A 24,947-nucleotide genomic window follows, 5' to 3' on the forward strand; every position below is an offset into this window, starting at 1 on the left:
ATTATGAAGGGAGGGTGATTATGCAAATTTAAGTACTGTTGAAAGTGAAAAATCTATATATGTTTGTCTGTCTGTTTCCATATTTTCAAACTATCTCTTTCGTAACTAAAAGTTGCAGAACGGCACTAGGGGCCTCGAATAATTGGATTTTTTATAGATCATTCTTTTATGGGACTTTAGCTAGTTAAAATAGTTTCCAAGGAATCAAAAAGGGATCAAACTTGAAAAAAATCGTTATACATTTCATTCATCTTAGTTTATTTTTAATCAGTTCAGATGCGTGTCACGTTGGTATAGTGGTAACGTTACCAGCTTTAAATGCTAGTTTTGTATTTGGTTTTGATTCTAACTGATGGCACCCAAATACTTTTTTTTTTTTTTAAGTCACGACTCTATAATAATATATACGAAGTCTGGACAAATTAAAGTACCATATTTAAGCATATTTTACAACTGGGCAAAGTAGTTTTTTTTTTTTTTTGATTTTTAACATTTTCAGTTTCAGCATTCATTTCTCTTGCCTTCTCTTCATACCAACTGTTTGGTCGTTTTTGTTTTACAGCATATCAATCCTTTTCAGGTCATTTAATGTCAAATCCAGCAATTTGAGAAAAGTTTCTATGCTTCAAGTTCTTTAAATAATTTATTCATAGTGTTTGATTTGCTGTCTTTTTTTGTGTAGGAAAATTGTAATTTTTGCAGAACATGATTTTACCAAAGGGATCATACCAGCTGTTGTCTTTTATATATATATATATATATATATATATATATATATATATGGCGCATCTACAGAATTGGGACAAGATTTTGTAGTCAATAAATGGAGTTTTCAGATAAAAAAAAAACACTGGTTTCAACTGATTTTTTTGTCAATTCTAATAAGTTACAATGGTAGCTTCCAAAGCAGTCGAAATTACCTGAATATAACTGAATAGTGTAGTAATCAGCATTGGTGTAAGTTGGGTAGAATTTGATTATTTAAGGGGGCGTTTTAACAAAACAACTTTAATCATGTTAGCAGGTAAAAAATTGCTGCCATCTTGTTTAAATCAAAATGGAAAATTATCTACCTTTTGAACTCCTCTGTGCCTTATGATCATTTTCATGAAATTCTATTTTTTATTTTCTTTGATAAATAATTTTCTACCTTATCGATTTTCGTAATTTTGGATATGATCATCTTAAAAATACGAGGAATACATAGATACTATTGTTTTCATGTGAAATTCAGTATCATGATTTCCGAAATTTTGTCCCAATAGTGTAGAAGCTCTCTCTCTCTCTCTTTATATATATATATATGTATATATAAAAAGAATGTGTTTGTGTGAAATAGAAATCGATATGTTAACAGTTTCAAAAAGTTACAATAAGGGTTTAAATTTTCAAAGAATCAAAAACACAATTGATAATTTCTTTCCATTCCATCCTACGTCACTAGAGGTAATGGTAATGTGTAGACACAGTGTCCTAGAAAGAAAACGATTGCAGGGTTCTTAAAATGCATCCAATAATTCTTGTAAATGATATTTATGACAATGACCATGCAGACTGAAGAAATAACAATATTCTAACTTGTCATGTAGCTGCCTGACAAGTTCAAAATGATTCAATAGATTGCCAAGCATCAATTAATAGCCAATTCTTGAAGGTTTGAAATCTGTAATTTACCAAGCACACTGAACCTTTATTCACAATCAATTGATGGTTGGAGATGGAAATGTTCAAAAAGGAAGATTTCATTGGCAAATACTGCTAGTCTATATATATATATATATATATATATATATATATAAGACAAAATGTGTGTGCACATTTTTTGTATATCCTGCAAAAGCTTTTCACGCCAGGGTTCTCCAGAGGTTACTATGTCTTAGAACTGTTTATATACTACCAAGATAATAATATCTACGATTTGCAAAGGGACGTCCTGTCTAGATTTATTTTGATCAACTTTTATCAAATTTGCGCTATTTCCCTGTGTTTGTTCGGCTTTTTAGTATAAAGTGAAGCTAAATTGAAACAATGTGTGTTCTCGCAGTGTAATAACCCTGTTTAAATAAACAATGTAAAAACGTCTTAAAAATAAAAATAAAAAACTTAAAAATAAAAATACATTGAACGTGATGGAAGCGAACAATGTTAAAACTATTCTTTTTTGTTCTTTTTTTTTTTCCATCACGTTTGCTGTTTTGTTTTGGTTTTTCTGATTTTTAAGTTTTAACACATTTTTTTTTTTCGCTTACCCCCTCCCCACACCTCCAAACACCCGGGCAACGCCGGGTAACCCCGCTAGTATTAATATAAAACCTTTTTATTTTTATTTTTCTTGATTTACAATTTATAAAAGGGAAGAAAAAAAGATTTACCTTGGAGTTTGCCGAACGCCACTAACGACCCTGTAAAGGTGACGCCGCCGATGTAAGTTCCAAGGAAAAGGGAAGTCTTGATGATTGAAGCTGCGGGGTCTGTGGCGAAGTGAGGCTGCTCAACCATATGATTGGAGAAACAGGTCAGAACAGCAGCAGCTCCGACCAAACTGTGGAAAAGAGCCACCATTTGAGGAAGATCCGTTACCTCGAGACGTTTTGCAAGAACGGAACCGATCAGACCTCCTAAAAAAAAAAAAATAGACACAATTTTTTGTGAGAAAATTTTATTTAAATGAACAATGGAGAGTCACATAAAAAGTGTTTTTTTTTTAAAAAGAATTTTGAATTATTTGCAGATTTAAACCAAGGTCTAACACTTTTAAATTCTGTCAGATTACCGCACCACTTTCATCACATTTGGGGGGATTGGTTGGATGGTTGTTTTATGGCAATTTTTTTTTTTACTTGGGAGTCACCACTTATTAAGGCCAAAAAGCCACTTGAGGATAAGGGTTACTGAATGTAAGGGGGTAGTGTAGTAATCATTAATGGTGTAAGTTGGGTAGAATTTGATTATTTAAGGGGGCGTTTTAACAAGAACTGGTTTACATTGGACTTGAAGGCTACGATATTGTAATCGGCTAGAAAGCAGGCCAGTGGAACAGTGTTCCACAGGTGGGCAGTTCTAGAAAAGAAGCTTTGTTCATGGAATCTGCGTTTAGATTTAGGCATATCAACCATTTTTGAGCTAAGTTTTTTTATATCTTCAAACATGTATTCATGATATTTGGTTTTGTAGAGAAAAATTGTTTTGGACTTTGCAAAACATGATTGAGTTATGCAAAGGAAAAGAAACAATATCAATGTTTAGTGCATTTTAGGTCAGGAAACCAATATCTTCAGACAACCTGATCCAGTAATACCAAGCAGCTACAGACTAAATAGTAAGGTAAGACTTGGTAGTACAACTAGTTTCAGAAGGAAAACTCCAAATTAATTCAAGTCTTTCTTGGCTCATCCCAAAATTATTTCCAGTTGTCATGAACTTCCACAAACCACTGGATTCAAGCGGATTTAAGAGTGGTGCAGTGGAGGCACTACTTATCAAGGCTAAAACCCACTAGAGGATATGAGTGATTAAGATAAATAGATTGTCAGTTGAATGATATTATTCATTATCTTTTTAATCAGTATTATTTAGTTTATACGAACCATTATTGTCATCTTGGATGTCATTTTTCACAACATTTCAGCCAATATAACCTCTGACCTTCTTCAGGTGCATCTTGTCGAACATGACATCTGTATGGAATTTCAAACCAAACCCATGGGGTCAGCTTGTTCCATCAACCATAATAAGGTGAAAGTTTTAAGTAACTTGTATTTGTATTCTTAATCTCGCCTGCATGGATGATCGAACACCAAAAAACTCGCATGACATCAATCATCACTTAGCACTTTTATTTGTCGTATCACGCCTCCTTGCGGGAACGACAGCAAGCTACTTCCATGGATCAAATAAAAGGGTTCAATTTGAAATACCATACAGATTCCAGAATTTAACAAGATGCACCTGAAGAAAGTCAGAGATTACATGGGTCAAACTGTTGTAAGATGAGAACAATAGTCCAAATAATATAAATTATCAATCCTTATCTAAAAAATTCCGAAACACCATTTAGATATTTAATTGCTTAGACTATTTTCCATTGACACCCCTGCCTCCATGTAAATTGGAAAGTACTTCTGTTTTTTTTTTTCTGTCATGTAAAAATCCTTCTCGATGATGGCAATAGCAGAAGAACACACGGTCAGTTTTTTTAATCTAACTCCCAAAAGGTGCATTTTGGATTAGGATAAAGATAAAAAAAATGTCCCAGTCCAGAAAGATTCCTTCGTTAAGTGACTGAAGACAAAAAAAAGTGTAGTATCAGAACAGATATTACGCGTTGATTTTAGCCAAAAGGCAAGTCATTTTCTAAATAAAATAGAAACAGAGTTGCTGTAATAAACGACAATGATGTTGCTGCTGATGCTTCATCATATAGTTGGTGTGAACAAGGTGATGAAAATGAGAGCGAGCAAGAGAAAGCTGCTTCTGATGCTGACTGTTGTTGGAAACAGGATCAGAAAATTGTTCATGTGTTGATGTCATTGTGGTGAGTCACCATCTTGTCTGACAGCAAGTCTAACGACAAACCCACAAGTGATTGACATGTTTTCATGCAACTTCATTGGTTGCTGCTGATAGCACTGGCTTGGTGTTATCTTATTGGCTGATGGAAATAAAAATTTGTGAAGAGAGATAAAATGTTTATCTCCGCCACACGTGCTGAAACTGTTGAAAGATCAACATCAGATTTTGTTAGTGCCAAGTTGCAAATAAAGCAGATTACGCATGCAATGGCACAAGTTTTATGGCTTCTGCATTCTTGTATATAACTGACACTTTAGATTAAAATAAGTGTTTCATCAACAAAAGTACAGATTGAAACGATGTACATTAACAGTGCTTGAATGATTCTCATAGATAATTTTACTAAAATGATCGCCTCAGCATTTATGAAAAAATAACCTAGCATATTCCTATAAAAAAATACAATAAATCTAAATAAAAAATAAATAAAAAAGTAAAATAAAAAGTGAAATAAAATGAAAATAAACAAAAATATTAAAAAATTTAAATAAAACAAAACAAATAAAAAATATAAATAAAATACAAAAATAAAATAAAAATAAATAAAAAAAAAATGAACATAAAATTAAAAATAAGCTATAAATAAATAAAGAGGGCAGAATAACTCACCTGATCCCATTGTGACTGCCATTTGAGTGAAAAGTTCAGGAGATGGTTTCAAAAGTCCAAGAGTGGCAGCAACACCAGAAGAAACACCAATCATACCAAGAACATTACCTGAAAAAATAGAGAGGACATAACAAAAATCACATTAACTTAACATCAATCATAAGAAAACTTTTCAGAACAAAGTTTAGTAAATGCAACATTTACTTTTCTGTATCTGTTTATTTTGCCCCCAAATTTACACACAAGGTTAATCCTTAATATAAAGAAAATCCAGCTCCCAAAAAGAGGCATTCTGGATTGGGATGAAAAAAAGATTTTTTATTTTGTTGAATGGTTTTAATTTTTAACCTATAAAGTTAAAATTTGTTTTGTTTTTTTTTGGGGGGGGGGGGGTAGGATTAGAAAAAAAGAGATTCATTTGAATTCTTTTTGACCCCGTTAAATAAAATAATTTTTCAAATGATTAAAATATTTAGCCGAGTTAAACGCATTACGTAGGGTCTAGTTTCATATGATCGCTCAAAAAGGCAAAACAAGTTTGGAGAAATCTTACCGACTCTGGATGTTTGTTGGGACGAAAGTCCAGTGAGGGCTCCAACACAGCAGAGTCCAGCAGCCAGGTAGGTCATCTGGTGAATGTCAGGATAGCCACCATGAACAGCGGTCAAGCCATAACCACCGAGGAAAGCAGCAGCAGGAATTCCATACAAATAGTTGTACTCTGGAGGATCGGCTGAAAAGAAAGCAAAATTGTTTAAAAAATTGATTTTGTAAACTCGCAGCCACTTTAAACTTATTTTTTGATTAAAAACATATTCAATTTAGAATTGAGAAATCAAAAATAAGCAAAATATATAAAAAATAACTTTTACTAAACTATAGAAACTTGAATATTTGGTTAAATTCAATAAACTTATGTCACTTTAACTTCTGTTTTTTGTTTAGCAGAAGTCTGATTAATGCTTACATAAATTCCAGTTTAATTTTAAAACTCTATACAAAAATAATATAAAAATAGTATAAAAAATAGTCTTTACTTTGAAAGGATTCTTTTTCAGAATGATTTTATGTTTAATAAAATATGTTTGAATATAAAATACATTTTTTAATCCTTAATTTGAAAATTTTTGTATTCGGAATGGTTTTACACAAAAAAATGTTTAAAAAAAAAAAAAAAAAAAAAAAAAAATTGACTTCAAATTGCTGGCACCAGAGAAACTATTGCAGATAACTTTATAAGTTTCCCATTTGTGTCCCAACCAATTAAAAATGATTAAAAAAAAAATGCTGGAATTTTGAATCTCGATTCAACAGAGTATTTGTAATATAAAGATAAAATATTTCATATCTAACGTATTTTATTTTAGAAAAAAATCTTAAGAAAAAGACCAATTAACATTGTTATATTTTCAATTATAACAAAGCTGGAAACGACTACGTAAACATTAATCAGAAGGTAGAAAAAAGGTGGGGGTAGGGTTTTGATTTCACTAGCCCCCGGTGTGGTTTAGAGTTGAGAAAAAACAAAAATTCTTTATCTGGCAAATACCTAATCTTGGGGTTAGTGAAACCATAAGCCACCATTCCTCCAGTTTCAATCAAAATCGGCCAAGTCAAAGTAACTAAAAAGTTTTGAAATTACTAAACTTACAGTTCCAAAAATTTTTAAAAGTTAAAATTCACGATCGTTTGATAAAAGTTGTACATTTTGCTTATGTTTAGTTTCTTGCATGTTAATTATGCTGCACTTTTGCCAAATATAACACACAGACATTGACATATTCAAAATAACTAACGTTTGATGCATAATTGAAAAAAATTACTGCATCTATGCAGCCATATCATCTTTTCCAGTTTATATTTTCAAAACTTGACGTTCTTGATTGTTCAAACATGTCTACTTTCATATGAATAAGATAGCATATATAAGAATAATAAGATAACATATCTTATTCTTATTATATGTTATTCTTATTATAACATGAATAAGATATATGAAGATTATATCAAAATATAATACTAAACCTTATAATACTTAATCTAAATCAAATTTTATGAAATGATTTTGAAGGCTTAAGAGGTCCTAAAAGAAACGAAAATATAGGATGTCTTGTTTTATTAGTGTCCAAGATTATGGATTAAATTCAATGCAAATCGAATGAGGTTGTCTCAATATTATGCCCCCTTATATAAGCCCCTTCAAATACCCCAAAGTAACTGAAGTTTGGAAAAAATCGATGCCAAATTCCTATTTGTAAAATATATTAATCTTTCTCTAAATTTCAGTTACTTTTCAGTTAGTTTTTCTTCGGGGGGGGGGGGGGGGGGATAATATGGGGTCACAGACTGAAGTGCGGTTCTGGTTTTGAATCTCACTAGATTCAGCTGTAGATAATATTTTATGTAATATACACATACACTAAAAAATAATATAATTGCAAAATCTGCTGCAGGATTCAAACAATTGCTATTTGTGTAGATATTTACCAATTTCCAATTTATAGGATTTGAATTTTACTTACTTGGTCGTTTGAACATGTCCAACATGCGCTGAGTGACTAAAAACCCACCGCCAATATTGATACAGGAAATAAATGCTGCTGTTGTGGCCAAAGCCTGTGCTGCGTTTGATGGCATATAACCTCCACCCATGAGCAACATCCCACCGACAGCCGTGATACCAGAAATAGCATTTGTAACAGACATCAACGGAGAGTGAAGGGCTGGAGTCACACCCCACACAGTATGATAACCTGAAGAAAAAAAAAATGTTCATTTAAATTTTATTTACATTAATTTATAAAGCTTCTTTTTTTTTTGTGTCAGATCATTTAGATTCTAACATTCATGTAGCATGTAGCACAAAGTCACATTTGAGAAATGTTTGATTTTTTTTTATTTGGTCTTCCATCATCGGGTCCGTACCGAATGGTACATTATTTTATTATTAGAAACCTTTGTGATGAGCAATTTGTATATTTATTTATTTGCAGACTGTTATTCTTATCTGCATAGTTGTTGCTTTACAACGATAATAAAATAATAATATATCCTTTGGTATAGACCCAATGATGGAAGACCAGATTAAAAAAAAACCCCCAAAACTTGGATTTATAAGATTCGGGGCCTGTGGCGCAGTGGATAAAGGTGTTGAGTCTCTATGGTTCCAGGTGAGCATTGTCTGAAGACAACAGTTTCAATCCTACCCAAAGTTGGCCAGAGGATTAGTTGGTCAAAAACGTAGGGAGACAACTATGGAAGGCAGTAATTACTGAGGATACAGTTAAGAGACTCAGCATTCCTATCAAATCGCGGTTAACCACCCAAAGAAGGCCAGAGAAATAGTTAGCTAAAATGTTGTGAAGCAACAACTATGAAGATGAGAATAACAATCCGCAAATAAATAAACAAATAAATAAACAAATAAATAAACAAATAAATACACAAATTACAAATCTCAAAAGTTTCCAATAATAAAATAATCCAAACCTGCAGTTTTTTTTACTGATAGTCATCAGTTTCAAAGCATTTACAAGATTATAGTTTTTTTGTTTGTTTAGTTTTTAGAGATGGCAAACTTTAAATTGACAATTATTTTCTTTAATTGTAGATTTAGCAACTATCAGTTATTTTTACTTTAGCTTGGTTTAGCAATTTATCATCTGGGTTCAACAGGATGGAGCCACATGCCGTACAGCATGCGATATGATCAATTTACAGAGAAAAATTTGACGAACAAATAATTTCATGAAACGGACCTGTGAACTGGCCACCTCTTTCATGCAATTCAATCCCATTAGATTATTTTCTTTGGGGATATGTATAACCCCATGTCTATGCTAATAAACCAGACACAATAGACAACTTGGAAGACAACACTCCGTGCATTACTGCCAAAATACAGCCTAATTTAATGCGCAGAGTTGTGAGAATTGGATCTCTAGATTACACCATACACATGTGAGCCATTTTTAAATTTCTGATACAGTTACATGGTAAACAGCTAATGATCCCCTTTTTATATTTTACTACTGATATAGATTAGTCCCTTTTGTATTTGTAAATTTTCAAGTCGTAAACTGACTTATAAGTCTGATGCACACTGTATTTCTTTTGTGTGTGTGCATAAATACAACTAAACAATTATATACAGAGAGTTTAAAACTTACATGCCAACTGGTAGCGGAGTTCACATTTTTAGTATTTGTCTTTTCTGAGGATGGCTGATATTAATATATGGCAAAAACTTAGCTGCCAATCAGCATGGGTGGACTGCCTTGATGTAGAATGCAATGATCTCAAGCTCAAGATATACAGTGCCTAGTATTCCCAAATGGTCACCCATCTGGTACTGATCAGGCTTAATATTGCTTAACTTCGGCAATCTAATGAGAACCAATGTGTTAACAAGATTATGCCATACATTTAGTCAGCTCAACTGGTTCCTAACCTCAAAATAAATAATACTTCTAAAACTCAAAGATGGCTGTATCCTCATTGTCATTATTGGTTCAATGTTTGATTTCATTTGCTGACGTGTTGGATGGCTTTTAAAAATTGACTTCGAAACTTATCTCCGGTCAGGTTTCTTTGGAATGTTTTGAACGCTACTAACTGAATTTCTTTCAATACAGTTTGCAATTTGGAGACGGAATTGTTTTTGTTGAGATAAGTGATTTCAATCATGCTTTTTATTTTAGATTTAAAATATTAACAACTCCATTTTATTTCAGTATTTAATTTGTGTATTTCTGTTTTATTAAATGCTGGCTTTTTTCTAGTCCAATACCAGCTTCCATCTTATCTCGAAATTACATATAACGGCACCAACTTACTTTCGGAAGAACCCCCCCCCCCCCCCATCAGCCTTTTCTTTTATATCGTAAGCTTCTTAAAACGTTACTAGCTTAAGTTCAGAATAAAATCACGATTTTCTTTTAACGGCTAATTTCAAAAAAAATGTTTTGAACGCTACTAACTGAATTTCTTTCAATACAGTTTGCAATTTGGAGACGGAATTGTTTTTGTTGAGATAAGTGATTTCAATCATGCTTTTTATTTTAGATTTAAAATATTAACAACTCCATTTTATTCCAGTATTTAATTTGTGTATTTCTGTTTTATTAAATGCTAGCTTTTTTCTAGTCCAATACCGGCTTCCATCTTATCTCGAAATTACTTATAACGGCACCAACTTACTTTCGGAAGAACCCCCCCCCCCATCAGCCTTTTCTTTTATATCGTAAGCTTCTTAAAACGTTACTAGCTTAAGTTCAGAATAAAATCACGATTTTCTTTTAACGGCTAATTTCAAAAAAAAATGTTTTGAACGCTACTAACTGAATTTCTTTCAATACAGTTTGCAATTTGGAGACGGAATTGTTTTTGTTGAGATAAGTGATTTCAATCATGCTTTTTATTTTAGATTTAAAATATTAACAACTCCATTTTATTTCAGTATTTAATTTGTGTATTTCTGTTTTATTAAATGCTAGCTTTTTTCTAGTCCAATACCGGCTTCCATCTTATCTCGAAATTACTTATAACGGCACCAACTTACTTTCGGAAGAACCCCCCCCCCCCATCAGCCTTTTCTTTTATATCGTAAGCTTCTTAAAACGTTACTAGCTTAAGTTCAGAATAAAATCACGATTTTCTTTTAACGGCTAATTTCAAAAAAAAATGTTTTGAACGCTACTAACTGAATTTCTTTCAATACAGTTTGCAATTTGGAGACGGAATTGTTTTTGTTGAGATAAGTGATTTCAATCATGCTTTTTATTTTAGATTTAAAATATTAACAACTCCATTTTATTTCAGTATTTAATTTGTGTATTTCTGTTTTATTAAATGCTAGCTTTTTTCTAGTCCAATACCGGCTTCCATCTTATCTCGAAATTACTTATAACGGCACCAACTTACTTTCGGAAGAACCCCCCCCCCCCCCATCAGCCTTTTCTTTTATATCGTAAGCTTCTTAAAACGTTACTAGCTTAAGTTCAGAATAAAATCACGATTTTCTTTTAACGGCTAATTTCAAAAAAAAATGTTTTGAACGCTACTAACTGAATTTCTTTCAATACAGTTTGCAATTTGGAGACGGAATTGTTTTTGTTGAGATAAGTGATTTCAATCATGCTTTTTATTTTAGATTTAAAATATTAACAACTCCATTTTATTTCAGTATTTAATTTGTGTATTTCTGTTTTATTAAATGCTAGCTTTTTTTTTTTTTTTTTTTTTTTCCTCGTACATATGTTTATTTATCTACCGAGTTGATAGCAAAAATTACGAATTATACTCATTTTTAGTTCGTGTGAGGGGAATCTATCACCATACTTTCCCTTAAACACGTCAGTTGGACTTTTATTAAGTACAATACTTAATAGTTTTTTCTTTGTTTTTTTTTTAATGGAGAGTAGAAAACGCATTGTGGATGCGTTATCGGCAGCTCCTGTTACTCTCGCTTCTTCTTATTTGTCCCTCAGTCCTCATTTTTTAAATGAGTGATTTTTCGGACAAAGGGAGAAGAAAAAGCTGTTTTCTAGGTTGGCAGTATTTTTGCGAACAGTTGGCTGAGATGGCGGAAATTTTCTGTTTCTATGTCTATCCTTGTAGCCATGTCTCTAGTAAGGGTGCTGGAGGTAAACGTTTTGTCTGGGCTGACGTTATCCGCCTGATAGTCAGGGACCCGAACCTTGGATTAACCACTAAGGAGGCTGTCCTATCAGCAGGTGCAAAGTACTGGGGCTGCTGTATTGCCATTTGGTGAATGGATTCTGGACCATGCAGTAGCTTCTGGTGGGGCCTCTCGATGCCATACTAGTGGGTAATTGTTACGGCTTTACCTTATCATTAGCTACAAATAAAAAAAAAAAAAATTCTTCGTTTCTTTTTCTCTCTTAATTTCCCCTCTCTGTCCTGCTCTAAGTAAATCTGTCGACCTAGTCCACAAATTCCAAAATTTCATCATGACAAGTTTCAAGAAAAAATACACGATTAAACCCGGTTCTCCAACTTCCAACGTAGACCCCTACTACCATGTCTCCTTCTCCAACATCAGGGGTCTTCGTTCTAACCTTCCAGAGGTTGAAACCCAATTACAGGAGACTAAACCAGACCTTTTATTTTTAAGTGAAACTGGCATTGGACAGGCTATTTCCCTAGATGAGTTTGCAATTTCAGGATACTCTAACTTAACTTCTAAATCTGACCCCCAAGATCGCCATGGGCATGGAATATGTGCCTATATTAAAGATAGCTTTCCATGTGGGAGGGACATCTCCAGGGAAGATCCTAACTTACCCTATATGTGCTTCCGGGTTGCTTTAGCTCACACTACTGCATTTATATTTACTCTCTATCGCCCCCACAACAGCGGAGTTACTATCTTTCAAAGCATATCTGAGAAAATTGACCAAGTCCTTTCTACTTATCCTTCAGCTAACATTCACGTATGTGGAGACTTCAATGTTCACAACGTCGAATGGTTGACCCACTCAAACAAGACCGATGATGAGGGGAGGTTCTGTCATGATTTCTCCATTGCCTATGACCTCACTCAGATTGTTCAGGAACCTACCCGTGTGCCCGATAATGACGGCCAGTATGCGAGCCTACTAGACCTTTTTCTCACAACTTGCCCTGAACTATGTTCAGTTTCTGTTCTGTCGCCTCTTGGATCTTCCGACCACTCTGTTGTATCAATTAAGATAAAAATGAAATGTAATAAGTCCCCAGACGTACCTCTTCATCGTACAGTATATCGATACACTAAGGCTGACTGAGATAGCTTCCGTACATTTATATCTGATCTACCTCTGCATTCCATGTTTAAAAAGGATGTGTCCTCTATAGTATTAGACCTAACTGAATGGTTAATTGTAGGTATTGACCATTTCATACCCTCTAAAAAGTTTCAGCAAAAACCTAACAGCCAGCCATGGTTCTCTCCAGAATGTGCTGCTGCCATTGCGCACAGAAATCACTTTTTCCACTGCTTCAAACGTAATAGATGTATGGAAACTAAAGCCGTTTTCAGGACTGCCAGCAACCATTGTAAGAAAGTAATAAGGAACGCAAGAGTGTTGTATGCTCAATCTGTTAAGTCCAAAGTAGCTGAGCAGCGGCTTGGTTCCCACCAGTTTTGGCAAATAGCAAACAGAATCCTGAACAGAAGCGTGTGCTCCATCCCAACTATTATCAATGGACCTGAGGTAATCTCGTCAGCATCAGACAAAGCCAAACTCTTTGTCAAGAACTTTGCAGCTAATTCTACCCTTTGCGACCAAGACTGCCAACCCCCAATATTTCCTCCTGTATCAGAAAACACGCTATGTGATATACGTATATCTGTACGTGATGTTGCGAAGCTAATCAAAAACCTTGATTCGAGTAAAGCAACTGGCCCTGATGGTATTCCAATTATAGTACTCAAAAAACTTCAACCTGAATTAGCGCCCATACTTACAAAACTGTTTAAACGTTGTCTTAAGGAGAATAGTTTCCCATCTCCCTGGAAAATCTCATCAGTATGCCCTGTATTTAAGAATTCAGGTGATCGCTCATCCCCCTCTCAGTACAGGCCAATAAGTCTCCTGTGCGTCATGAGTAAGTTGCTAGAATCTGTGTTAAATACAGAAGTAATCAAACATCTCAACAAAAATAACCTTCTTAGTGACACTCAATATGGTTTCCGTTCTGCTAGATCTACAGCAGATGTCCTTACAGTTATATCGCATAGGATTAGCAAATCTCTCGACGGTGGCAATCTTTCTAGGGCAATTGCTCTTGACATATCTAAAGCCTTTGATAGGGTATGGCATAAAGGTTTACTTCATAAGATCGCTAGCTATGGTATAGCTGGAAAAGTCTTCTCAATTATTAAATCATTTCTTTCTGATAGGTTCATAAGAGTAGTAGTTGAGGGGCAAAAATCAGAAGCTCACAGTATTAATGCCGGTGTCCCTCAGGGATCCATCCTGGGCCCAACTCTTTTCCTGATCTACATTAATGATCTTCCAAATCATATCCTTACATCATTTGTAGACATTTATGCTGACGACACTACCATTTATGGTACCACATCTAAGACAGTAAACGACCAAGTTCTCTCCAATTCTCTCTCCTCTGATCTTGAGCACGTAGTACAATGGGGAAAGGAGTGGCTGGTTACTTTTAATGCATCTAAAACCAAGCTTCTCTCTTTACATCATCAACATTCTAATCCACATTTGTCATCAATTGAAATGAATGGCTCTCGTCTTCAGGAGGCCTCAAGTTTTGACAAGCTTCTGGGCTTGACCATTACTCCTGATCTTAAATGGAACACGTATATCAAATCTGTTGCCAAGGTCGCTGGAAAAATGGTGGGATCTTTCTATCGATCCAGTAGATATCTCACTGCTGATGCTATTCTCTACCTATATAAGAGCCAGGTACGTCCAAGGATGGAATACTGTTGCCACATCTGGGCAGGAGCTGCTAGAAAGGACTTGTCCTGCCTTGATAGAGTTCAAAATAGACTTCGTAGCCTCGTAGGAGATGTCCTTTTCTCCTCCTTGCAACCTCTATCTCACAGAAGAGATGTTGCGAGTTTGTCTCTGATGTATCGTTATTTTCATGGAAAGTGTTCAACTGAGCTTCAATCTATGGTCCCCCCTCGCCAAACTTTCACAAGAAACACTCGTCTAGCTGTAAACACTATCAATAATTTCCCCCACTCTTTATCTGTGCCTAAACCTAAACGTAGATTCCATGAACAAAGCTTCTTTCTTAGAACTGCACGCCTGTGGAATTGTCTTCCGTTTTCCTGCTTTCCGGCTGACTACAATATGGTTGTGTTCAAGTCTAAAGTAAATAAGTTCTTGATGAGCCGTTCCATATAAGTTATTAAATTTACCAATTTTCATTACTAATGATTACTATATTGACCAATTTCTACTGTACACTCTTTAACCCTTATCCTTGAGTGGCCTCTGGGCCTTGATAATGTGGTGATGCCTTTGTAAAAAAAAAAAAAAAAAAAAAAAAAAAGTCAACTAAGGCAAAATTTTTATAGGCTTGATGCCCTTCTTGATGCCAAACAGTGAGGTAAACAAGACCAGTGTTTTTATTAAGACACCATCTTTAAGTGACTGTTCACCATAGCTGCTTCATCTGCCCTTTCATGATAATAAAAAAAAGAAGCAAAGTTGACTTACCTACAATGCCAGCCAGACCAAAAGTTGTTACCATCGTTGTAAAAGCAGGATTTGGTGATGCAATACCCAAACCTAAAATAGAAAAGATTATCAAATAAAATGATGCTAATCCACTGGGAAATTCAATCAAATGGAGTCAAGACTTCTGTCTATATGATGGTTGTTTTGTGGCATATCGACCCTTTTCAGGTTATTTAATGCTGAATCCAGTAATTTTGGAAAATAGGTTTTATGCTTCAAGTTGTATAGATGCTCAAATATTTATTCATGGTGTTTGGTTTGGTTGTTTTGTTTTATGGTATTTCAACTCCTTTCGGGTTCAATCATTTTTACAAAAGATTTCATGCTTCAAATTCTTTATCTCATCAAATATTTATTAATGTAGTTTAGTTTGGTTGTTTTGTAGAGAAAAATTGCTCTTTTTCGTTTGTGCGGAACATGATTGAGTTTTGCAAAGTAAAAGGGGAAAAAAATAAAATCAACAACATCAATGTTTGGTACATTTAAATCAAGAAGCTGATATCTTCAGACAGCCTGATCTGATAGCACCAAATATCTACACTATGAGAAGAGTCTGTGAAAATTCTACAGTTTTTTGAAGAAAACAAGTTTTAATTATTTTTTTTATTGCTTCTAAGAAAATACAACGGAATAATATTTTTCCACTCCCATATAAATGGTTCGCTGTAACTATTTTCTCGTTTGTAATGCTGTTGTTAAACATTTATTCTCTTTTATGTGTCACCAAAAACGGAAATTGTATATTTTTATAGAATTGTAAAACTTAGGGAACAAATCCAAACTGCTAAAGTGCAGTTGGAATGATGCGCCAAAGTGCACCACTCAATTTCTGAAAGATTATCAAAATGCGCCAAGCTTCACATTAATGAATGTAATATTTTGCAAAATCTTAAGTGTAACTTTTGTTGTGGTGTTTATTTAGATTTGCACTTATAATGAAAATTTTAAGTAAAGAAAAGATAGTAAAGTCTTTATGATGGTCGTACCAATCACAAAACGAAAATGGCATGTTCCAAAAATCACATAATTTGATCAAGTAACTTCTTTTTTTTTAAGAAAATTTAATTTTACAACAAGCTAAATGGGGGGACTGCTGGCAGCCAGGTTTTAAATTTTATCAAAATTCAAGGGTGATGGTTTAATTTGACTACAGAGGTTTTGTTTGTATTCAAAATAATAAAAACTTAAAGAGCCATCTTTATACCATGACAAATATGTACACCATAAAAATTTTTTCCTTATATTTTGTTTTCTTAAATAAGTGCAATAAGTTTAAATAAGTTTTTATCTATCTATATATATATATAAAAGCGAAAATGTGTGTATGTATGTATGTTCGCTTTTTGTGTATGTCTGCAAAAGGCTTTTTTCGTCGGCCTTCTTGCTTCTTAAAACTTTTTATATCACGTCTAAATGATAACATGTACGACTTAAGAACGGGGGTCGCCCGACTTTCACGTGCTATTTTTTCCAGATCGCCGCGTGTTTCTTTCACTTTTCAGTATAAAACAAGCGAAAACTGGCTTGCATCTGCGTCATGTTTCAAGGTCAAAAACATCACGCGACTTAAGTTTCTCGCACCTGTCAATTTCACTTTATAAACGTTAAATTAAGATGCTTTTCATTCCTCTTCTCTCGTGGCCGAGATGGTTAGGTCCCAGCATTTTTTTCCATTTCGTTTCCACCTCCACGTCAAAGGTTCGGGGTTCAAGCCTACTTTCCTACTAAAACTTTTTTTTCTTTCTTTTACACCTCCAAACACCCGGTCTACGTTTTTTTAAAAACAGGATTGTTTTGATCATCCCCCCCCCTCCCAACACACACACACCTACAAACACCCGGGCCATGCCGGGTACCCCCCCCCCCTGCTAGTATGTATATAAATTACAAAGCTACTTATCTATTATTAGAACCTATCAGAATATTAGAAAGCTCAATGTACTAGACAGAGCAATAAAAATAAATAAATAAAAAATGAAGATAAAAATTAAGTAAATTGCAATTAATAATAAATTAAAATAAAGATTCATGGACAGTGTTCAGAAGAGAACCGCCAACCTAATAGGTCTCGAACTGTCAGCTAGGTTTCAGCCTTTCTCCCACCGACAAAAATGTTGCATTTCTTTGCCTGTTTTACAAGTATTTCAATGGTATATGCTCCGCCGAACTACAAGCCCTTGTACCCCCTCAACATAAATACCCTAGACAAACCCAAAAAGCAGCAAAATCCAACCCCTTCACAGTAGAGATCCCCAGATGCCAAAAACCCTTCTACTTTAATAGTTTCTTCCCCAGAACTGCTGGACTTTGAAATTCCCTTCCGTGTTCTTAATTCTCCAACTGTACTGACATGCAGAAGTTCAAGTGTAATTTAAACAGACATCTTGCTGCTAAACTCTTAATACTATCCCTGTAACTTATGTCCCGGATAGTAGTCCCCTACATCAAAGTGGCACCGTGAAAATTGTTTGTGGTGAAAATCCAATAATAAAAAAATAAATAAAAATCCTTAGTTTGTATCCAGCGTTTCCTTTATATTAATATAAAAATTAAAATAAAGAAAAAACTGTATTATGTATCTACCAATGACAAAGTGAAAATTCCAAAAATCATCTAAATCAAGTAGCTTTATTTTTATAAAGAAAATTATTTGCATTAATGGAAATTTGCAACATAAATCTTGCAAGTTTTAATTATTGCCAAGTTATCTCCCTTTGTTTCTTGAAATTGTATTCAAAATGGCAGCAAGACACAGGTTTTGATAAAATTTGACTTTCTTTTTTAAAAATAAAACTACTGGATCAATTTATGATTTTTGAAATATCATATTTTTATTTTGTTACAGGTACATACATCATACAGATTTTTCATTATTTTTGTTTTTAAATATAGTGGGAATTCTGAACCAAAACCAAATCCTTAACCCATGAATTTTCAAACACAGACCCTTTTCATCAGATGATTAACATTGGTAAAAAAAAAAAAAAATGTATCACTAATTAGGATAAAATCGTAAATATATAAATTAAAAAAAAACAAAACAAAAAAACATATCACATAGTTTAAAGAGTTGAAATGAAAAAATTGAGCAATCTTTGTTGAACACTTACCAATGACCGTACCAAGTCCACTTGTGTACATCAAAGAATCTTTAAGAGTGATGTTAAAGTGATTTGGAGGTTCAGGTTCTGGCTTGGCGGCTGCAGGAGCAGCAGCCGCCGCAGCAACAGCCTGTGGGGAAGGTTCAGGAGGAGGTGGTGGGGGCCACATCAGTTCACCCTAAAACAAAAATAAAAAAATTCTCTATAAGTTATATAAAAAATTAAAAAAAAAAGAGGCAACCCAGTAGAAAAAGGAGCTGAGACCAAACATGAAAAGTTATTATAAGTGATCTTAGATTTATAGCTTAAGTGAAATCTTTTTTTATTATTCTTGTTTATTATTAACTAGCAAGGCTACCTGTCACCACCTTGGGCAAAAATCAAAACTTCCTCTTTAGCTGAAGACATGCACAACTCTCCTTGATATGATACTAGCGGGGGTGCCCGGCATTGCCCAGGTGTTTGTAGGTGGAAAAAAAAAAAAAGTTTTTGTAGAGAGGTAGGCTCGGGCACGAAACCTTGAGGTTAAGGCAGAAAAAAACGTGTGCCACGTCGGGCAGAGAAGTGAGAATGGGAGAAATTAAACGTTTAAAAAAGCATGTGGTTAAACGAACGTCAATGCGTAGTTTTCTAGATGAAACATCAGACTATAGAGAAATGAAATCACAGCGCAAATTTTAGCGTGTAAAAGTTGCTCAAATAAGATATAGACGACCTCGTTTCGTAAATCGGAGATATTATAATCTAGACAATATATAAAGAGTTGAAAGAATTAGTGACCCCCCCCCCCACTCCCAGCCCTCCAAAAGCCTTTGGCGGACATACAAAAAAAATGCCACACACACACTTTCGCTTTTATATTATAGACTAGCCTTGGTGCCTGGCATTGCCCGGGTGTTTGGAGGTGTGTGTTGAGTAAAGAAAAAAAAAAAGTGGTAGTAGGTAGGCAGGCTTGAACCTGTACGACGACGAAGGAAAAGAATGTGAAAAAAAAAAAAAAAAAAAAAACATGACATCTTTGCTGTTGTACCATCACAAAACCAATAGTAACGTAGGTTTAAATTAAGGCTAGACAATCGAAAAGAGGGGATGATTTCTGAAAATATCTGCAAAAAAAGCGACCTTGTAGAAAAGTGCCCAGTTGAGGTTGAAGAAATTAATGTTTTTAGCCAATATTTTTCATCCGAAGGGTCGAGCTTCAAAATGATACCGCTCTCGTGAAAATCCATTGCCTCTGTCAGAAATTTTAGGCATACATACATACATACATTTAAACAGACAGGGGAGATTTATATTATCAATATTCCTTGAGGAATCAGTCAATATTACAAAATACATAAAATAGCTGAAAAGCCGACCCCTTATGTTAAAAAAAAAAAAAAAACTGGCCTCGTTGATTTTTCAACAATGAATATAATTTTATGATATTAAATATTAATCATCCAGAGTAATGCCAATCAAAAATATACCAACTTTGTGGGTGTTTGTTTTGTAGTTTTTTTGTTTTAATTATTTGTAGCTAAACATACACAACTGAATGCAATATAATAGATGGTTCACCATTTATCAAGGCCAAACGTATCATGCCATCTCATTACTTCTTATCCTTAAAGATAGTAGAAAGGTGAAGATGTTCATTAGAATATTGAAGATGATAAATGGAAAGTAGTGGGCTGGAGGTAACAAAACAGGAATCTGTTTACATTGGATTTGAAGAGTGATTGTCCAATTCATCAGCGAGGAGAAATATTGTTTTGCCTCGGTCTATCAAGATCCTCCAGCAGTAGTCTTCCTTCAAATATGTTAACATTTGTTATTAATGGTTATTCCTTTCTCAAGTTAATTGATGAGCATGTGCATTAAAAAAATAAAGTATACGTTTGGTTGCTCTGGATGGCTTTCACCTGTTGCTGTCTACTCAACTGACTAAGAATTTGATTCTGGAGTAAAGTGGTAGATCAACGTTTCATCCATTGTTACATAATGATGCCAAAACACCTTTTTGTTGCACTGAAACAGTTGCAAACATGCTCTGAATCAAGGATGCATTGTTTTTAATCGACTGACAAATGTTCATGCAAAAATGATGAATACACGGCTGCTTTTAGAGTCAGCATACCAACGTTTTACTGTTACTTCCGATGGAGCAAAGTTGGAATAACACAAAAACCTTTAACAGTATTTTTCATCAATATATGAAATTCAGATTTTTCAGTTGTTTTTAGAGTTTGCAACAATGACTTAAATAATTATTGCGTGTAAACTAATAATCTAACTAGGCTCACATTTTGGCATGTGTCATTTGAAGGTTAATACTTAAAATTATTTTTAAATTAGTGGTGTGCTATCTATATGTCAGGTTCAGGACATTAAAATGATCAGAACTTTGCCTATTTCATGGACTGGAATAATTTTACCAACAAAAAAAAAAAAAACATTAAAAAAATCTGCTCCGTCAGTGATTTGGGACACTGATTTGCATTAAGAAAAAAAAAATGTATCTTCAATTGCAGTCATCACTTTTATTATTTTGTCCTGCTTGATACATTTTTTTTATTTTTATACAGATTTGACATAATGATAAAGAGCCTTTTTCTAAGAAAGTTTTTGAGCTTTCTACTTTAAGAAGACTTATATCTGCCTTTTCTTGTACTCAAATAAAGATGATATAGTTTAAAGCGTGTTATTGAAAACATGGTGACTTCAGAGCGTGTCGCCAATCAAAGTAGATTTACCTGGAGCGGACAGACATTTATATAAGCTTGAGAACAAAGACTGTCTAAAGGTAAAAGGCAGCAAACTTAGTGGACTCATCACCTAACACTTGCATAATAACATCCCAGTTTCTTTGTTTTAATATATATCTATCATGCTCTCTCTCTCTCCCTCATTTTTTGCCACGAAGAAAGATTTGTAATTCACTTTGGAAGTGCAACTCATCGTGGACAGTTACATGTGAGTTCAACTCTCGAGTTTTTTAAGTGCTTGTTCAAATATAAAACTAAAAAATACATTTCTATAAAAACATGCAGTGTTTGCTTATGTGTTCAATTCCAGCAATAAAGCACCTGTCCAGATAATTAATACTCAGGAGAAAATTAATGACGTTAAGAACTTGACAAAAGACTTGTCAAGCAGACACGACAGATGTCATATCAACCCCTCAATCCAAATGGGATGTGTTTAGCGTTCATCATCAGTGCACTATATTGTTTATTATTCTAGAGGAAGCTGGTTGTCGTGACCAGAATGTAACAGCCATTCCAGAAACGTTCCATGACATGGACACACCATGTCATGGCAAACTCTGGCAAACAACCAGAACACACATCAAGTCAGAGTTTTTACTCCCACACTTGGATCTACTTCCACTGCCACTCATTACACTGGGAAGACTTTTTTGTAAGACATACTTTTATAATATTTTATCCAGCTTTATACATATTTTGGTACTTGTACAGTTTAATCAAAACATTGAAAAATGAAAATATTGAAAGAAAAAGGTTATATTGTACGTATCTGTTATGAAATGAAGTTCTCTGGGGAAAAAAATTTCACTTAATTTCATCAAGTAGTTTTTTTTTATAGTGAAAAAACAATTTTTTATGATACCGAGCAAGAGTATTAAAGATGGGGAAGGAGTGTCGGCGCTTTAAATTGAGGTATCTCCCCGTGGTGTGTTAAAAAATTCCAAGATGTCTGACTTCAACGCGCTCTCATAAAAATGTATTTTTCTGCTGTAAACAAAAAACTATTTTTTATAATAAGTTGTACATAGAGGAAGTTAGTTTTCATTCTCACACTAATATCTATATCCAATGTTATGCATGTATGCCATAAGACATACTTTTGCATGAGTGAGTAATCATAAGCTACCAAGATTATAGTAGTCCTAAAATTGTAATTCATTCAAAATAACGTTCATTGTTTTAATTGAACTGAGGGACATGAATACAAATGTGAAATTAATAAATCCAATTCAAGGAATCAGAGTTTTCTTACTTCGTTCAAAATAATGGATCCGCGTACAACTTCGTCATTCAAGTCAACATTGTAATGATCTTTTTCACCTAAATAAAAGAAAAAGAAAAATTAAATTAAGCAAACATTTAAAACAAAATAAATGACTAAATGGATTGGTTGTTTTTGTTTAAGGCATATGAACTATTCTCGAATTATTTAATGGAAAAATATTTTTATGCTTCAAATTCTTTATATCTTCAAATATCTATCCATGATGTTTGGTTTAATCGTTTTGTAGAAGAAAATTGTTTTTGCTTTTGACTTTGCAGAACATGATTGAGATTTGCAAAGGAAAAGGAGGGAAAAAAAAAACAATAACAGCAATGTTTGGTGCATTGTAGTTCAAGAAACCAGTATCATAAGACAGCCTGATCTGGTAGCACCTGATTACTATTATTACTCGGAGCCAAAGTAGATCTGGGAGCAATGATAACCAAGGGGCAACTCCCCATCCTCAAAACCTCCAAATGTGGCTTTACCAATGGAGTAAAAATCTGTGTTTCAAATTTTTCTTTCATATTCTATTGTGAGATCATGTGACATTAATTGTGGACCTCGACGCTGCTGTGTGTGGCGTGGCTTTCTCCTTCATTTTTTTGTCATTGTCTCTAACACTGGCTCACAAGTATAAAAATAAACAACACAACAGAAAATATAAACTTTAATGCATTCTGTAGATCTAAATTGGACTCTGAGTGTGTGTGTGACACCAGCATGAAAAACAACTCTCTAAACGGTAACATCCACATCTTAAGTCATCTGCCAAGGCCATGTTTGTCAGTCAGTTGATCAATTTATCTCTCCATCTGCTCCGAACCACAACCTACCTTCAACTCCCACAAACTAAAAATTATCATAAATTATCCTCAACTAAAGACTGTCTGACAACTGCCGTAAAACTCACTCCCATCCTTAAAACTGTTCATAAACTAACTCTAAACATATCAACCTCTATATCCAGTATTTTGTTTCAGTTACTGCCACACCTTGATTAACAATCCTATTTCTGAATGCCTTTTATGTGCCTTAGTGAACAACATTTTCCGCATTTTTTCTTCACTTAACACTGGAAGGGGGGGGGGGAGATGTCCATAACATCACACTATCTCCCACTTTCAAGATGAACCCTAAAAATGACAAAACATTACTATTTTTGGTAAGGTGGAAATCTCAGAAAATTAACAGTGATGAAATACTTGTTAAATGAAGCAAAAATTAATTTTTTTTGCACATTTTTACGTACCAAAAGACAAGAGAAGTTTGACAATGTTGTTTGAGTAAAGTGTGCTCGATTGTGTTGGCAAACGACTGGGCAGATCTGTGTATCCAATGTGCACCACATCGTTGTATTTGTACAGTTCACCGGGACGTGTAGTCTCAATATTGCCCCCAGCTTCAGCTGCTAAATCCACAACCACGGAACCGGGTTTCATGGATTCAATCATTGCCTTAAAAAAAAAAGATAAAATTCATTCAATGTTTTGAATTATTTATATTAAGCAAAGGAACATAAATACAATAGAACCACGGTATATGGTGACCGTAGGTTACGATGTGGAATACAATGTTTTTCTGACCCTTGGTTATGATTTTTGCCCTACCTTATGGTGTTATTTATAATGTTATTTGATTATATAAATGTGTATTATATACTGTACTGTATTTTGTTACTAATTTTTAATGCCGTATCCTGTGGTCTTAGTGTACATGATAATGTTTAATGCTACTAAGATGAAACTCCTTTCCTTCAACAATTATAAGAAACCTTTCCAACTATAGATTGTCATAGTTAATAGCACATTACATGAAAGTCCATTAGTCAAGCACCTCAGTCTAACATTCTTAGGTAACATGAATTAGAACAAATAGATAAAAGACACTGTGGCTGTTTTACAAGTAATTCAATGGAACGTGCTGCTATGAACTTGCTGCACTGGTGCTCTCCTCCCTCAACATAAATATCTCTGACCAAGCCGACAATCAGCAAAATTCCACCCCTTCACTGTAGAGGTTCCGAGATGCAGGAAGGCTTGCTATTCTAATAGTTTTTTCTCCTTAAACTGCTTGCCTTTGCAATTTTCCCTGCTTCCTGTTTCTCCGACTGTACCCACATGTAAAGATTTAAATGTAATGTGAACAAGCATCTTTCTGCACAATTCTCGACTTAAGATGCCCCTAAAATCACTGTAGTTTCTTATGCATCAGTGATAACATGTCTTGTTTAAGGTGAATAAGCTATAATATGAAAGGGAAAAAAAACAAAATATACATCTTGCTGCTTATTTTCTGGACAAGACATGGATAATACTTGTTTAAGGGCATTTCTTCCCTCAAGTCAAAATTTTGTTTTTAAATTATTTTTGTCAATAAATTAGAGAATTGTTTGAAAAAATTTTTTTTTAAAAATCCCTATTTATAA

The 24,947-nt window shown here is 34.0% G+C and overlaps 1 protein-coding gene across 2 annotated transcripts in view; it reads right to left on the minus strand.

Moving 5' to 3' along the window:
* LOC145243518 (NAD(P) transhydrogenase, mitochondrial-like) overlaps positions 1 to 24,947 on the minus strand; it is a 116,275-nt gene that overhangs the window by 9,576 nt on the left and 81,752 nt on the right. For both annotated transcript variants that reach the window (XM_080106485.1, XM_080106484.1), the window contains exons 5-12: positions 23,772 to 23,976; positions 22,508 to 22,575; positions 18,515 to 18,683; positions 15,384 to 15,455; positions 7,704 to 7,934; positions 5,735 to 5,914; positions 5,182 to 5,289; positions 2,373 to 2,618 (exon numbers count right to left, since the gene is read on the minus strand). In XM_080106485.1, coding sequence (XP_079962611.1) covers positions 2,373 to 2,618; positions 5,182 to 5,289; positions 5,735 to 5,914; positions 7,704 to 7,934; positions 15,384 to 15,455; positions 18,515 to 18,683; positions 22,508 to 22,575; positions 23,772 to 23,976 — 1,279 coding nt within the window. The remainder of the gene's footprint in view (positions 1 to 2,372; positions 2,619 to 5,181; positions 5,290 to 5,734; positions 5,915 to 7,703; positions 7,935 to 15,383; positions 15,456 to 18,514; positions 18,684 to 22,507; positions 22,576 to 23,771; positions 23,977 to 24,947) is intronic.

The sequence above is a fragment of the Euprymna scolopes genome, chromosome 22 (assembly GCF_053919585.1).
Source record: "Euprymna scolopes isolate OS-2025 chromosome 22, ASM5391958v1, whole genome shotgun sequence".
Lineage (NCBI taxonomy): Eukaryota > Metazoa > Mollusca > Cephalopoda > Sepiida > Sepiolidae > Euprymna > Euprymna scolopes.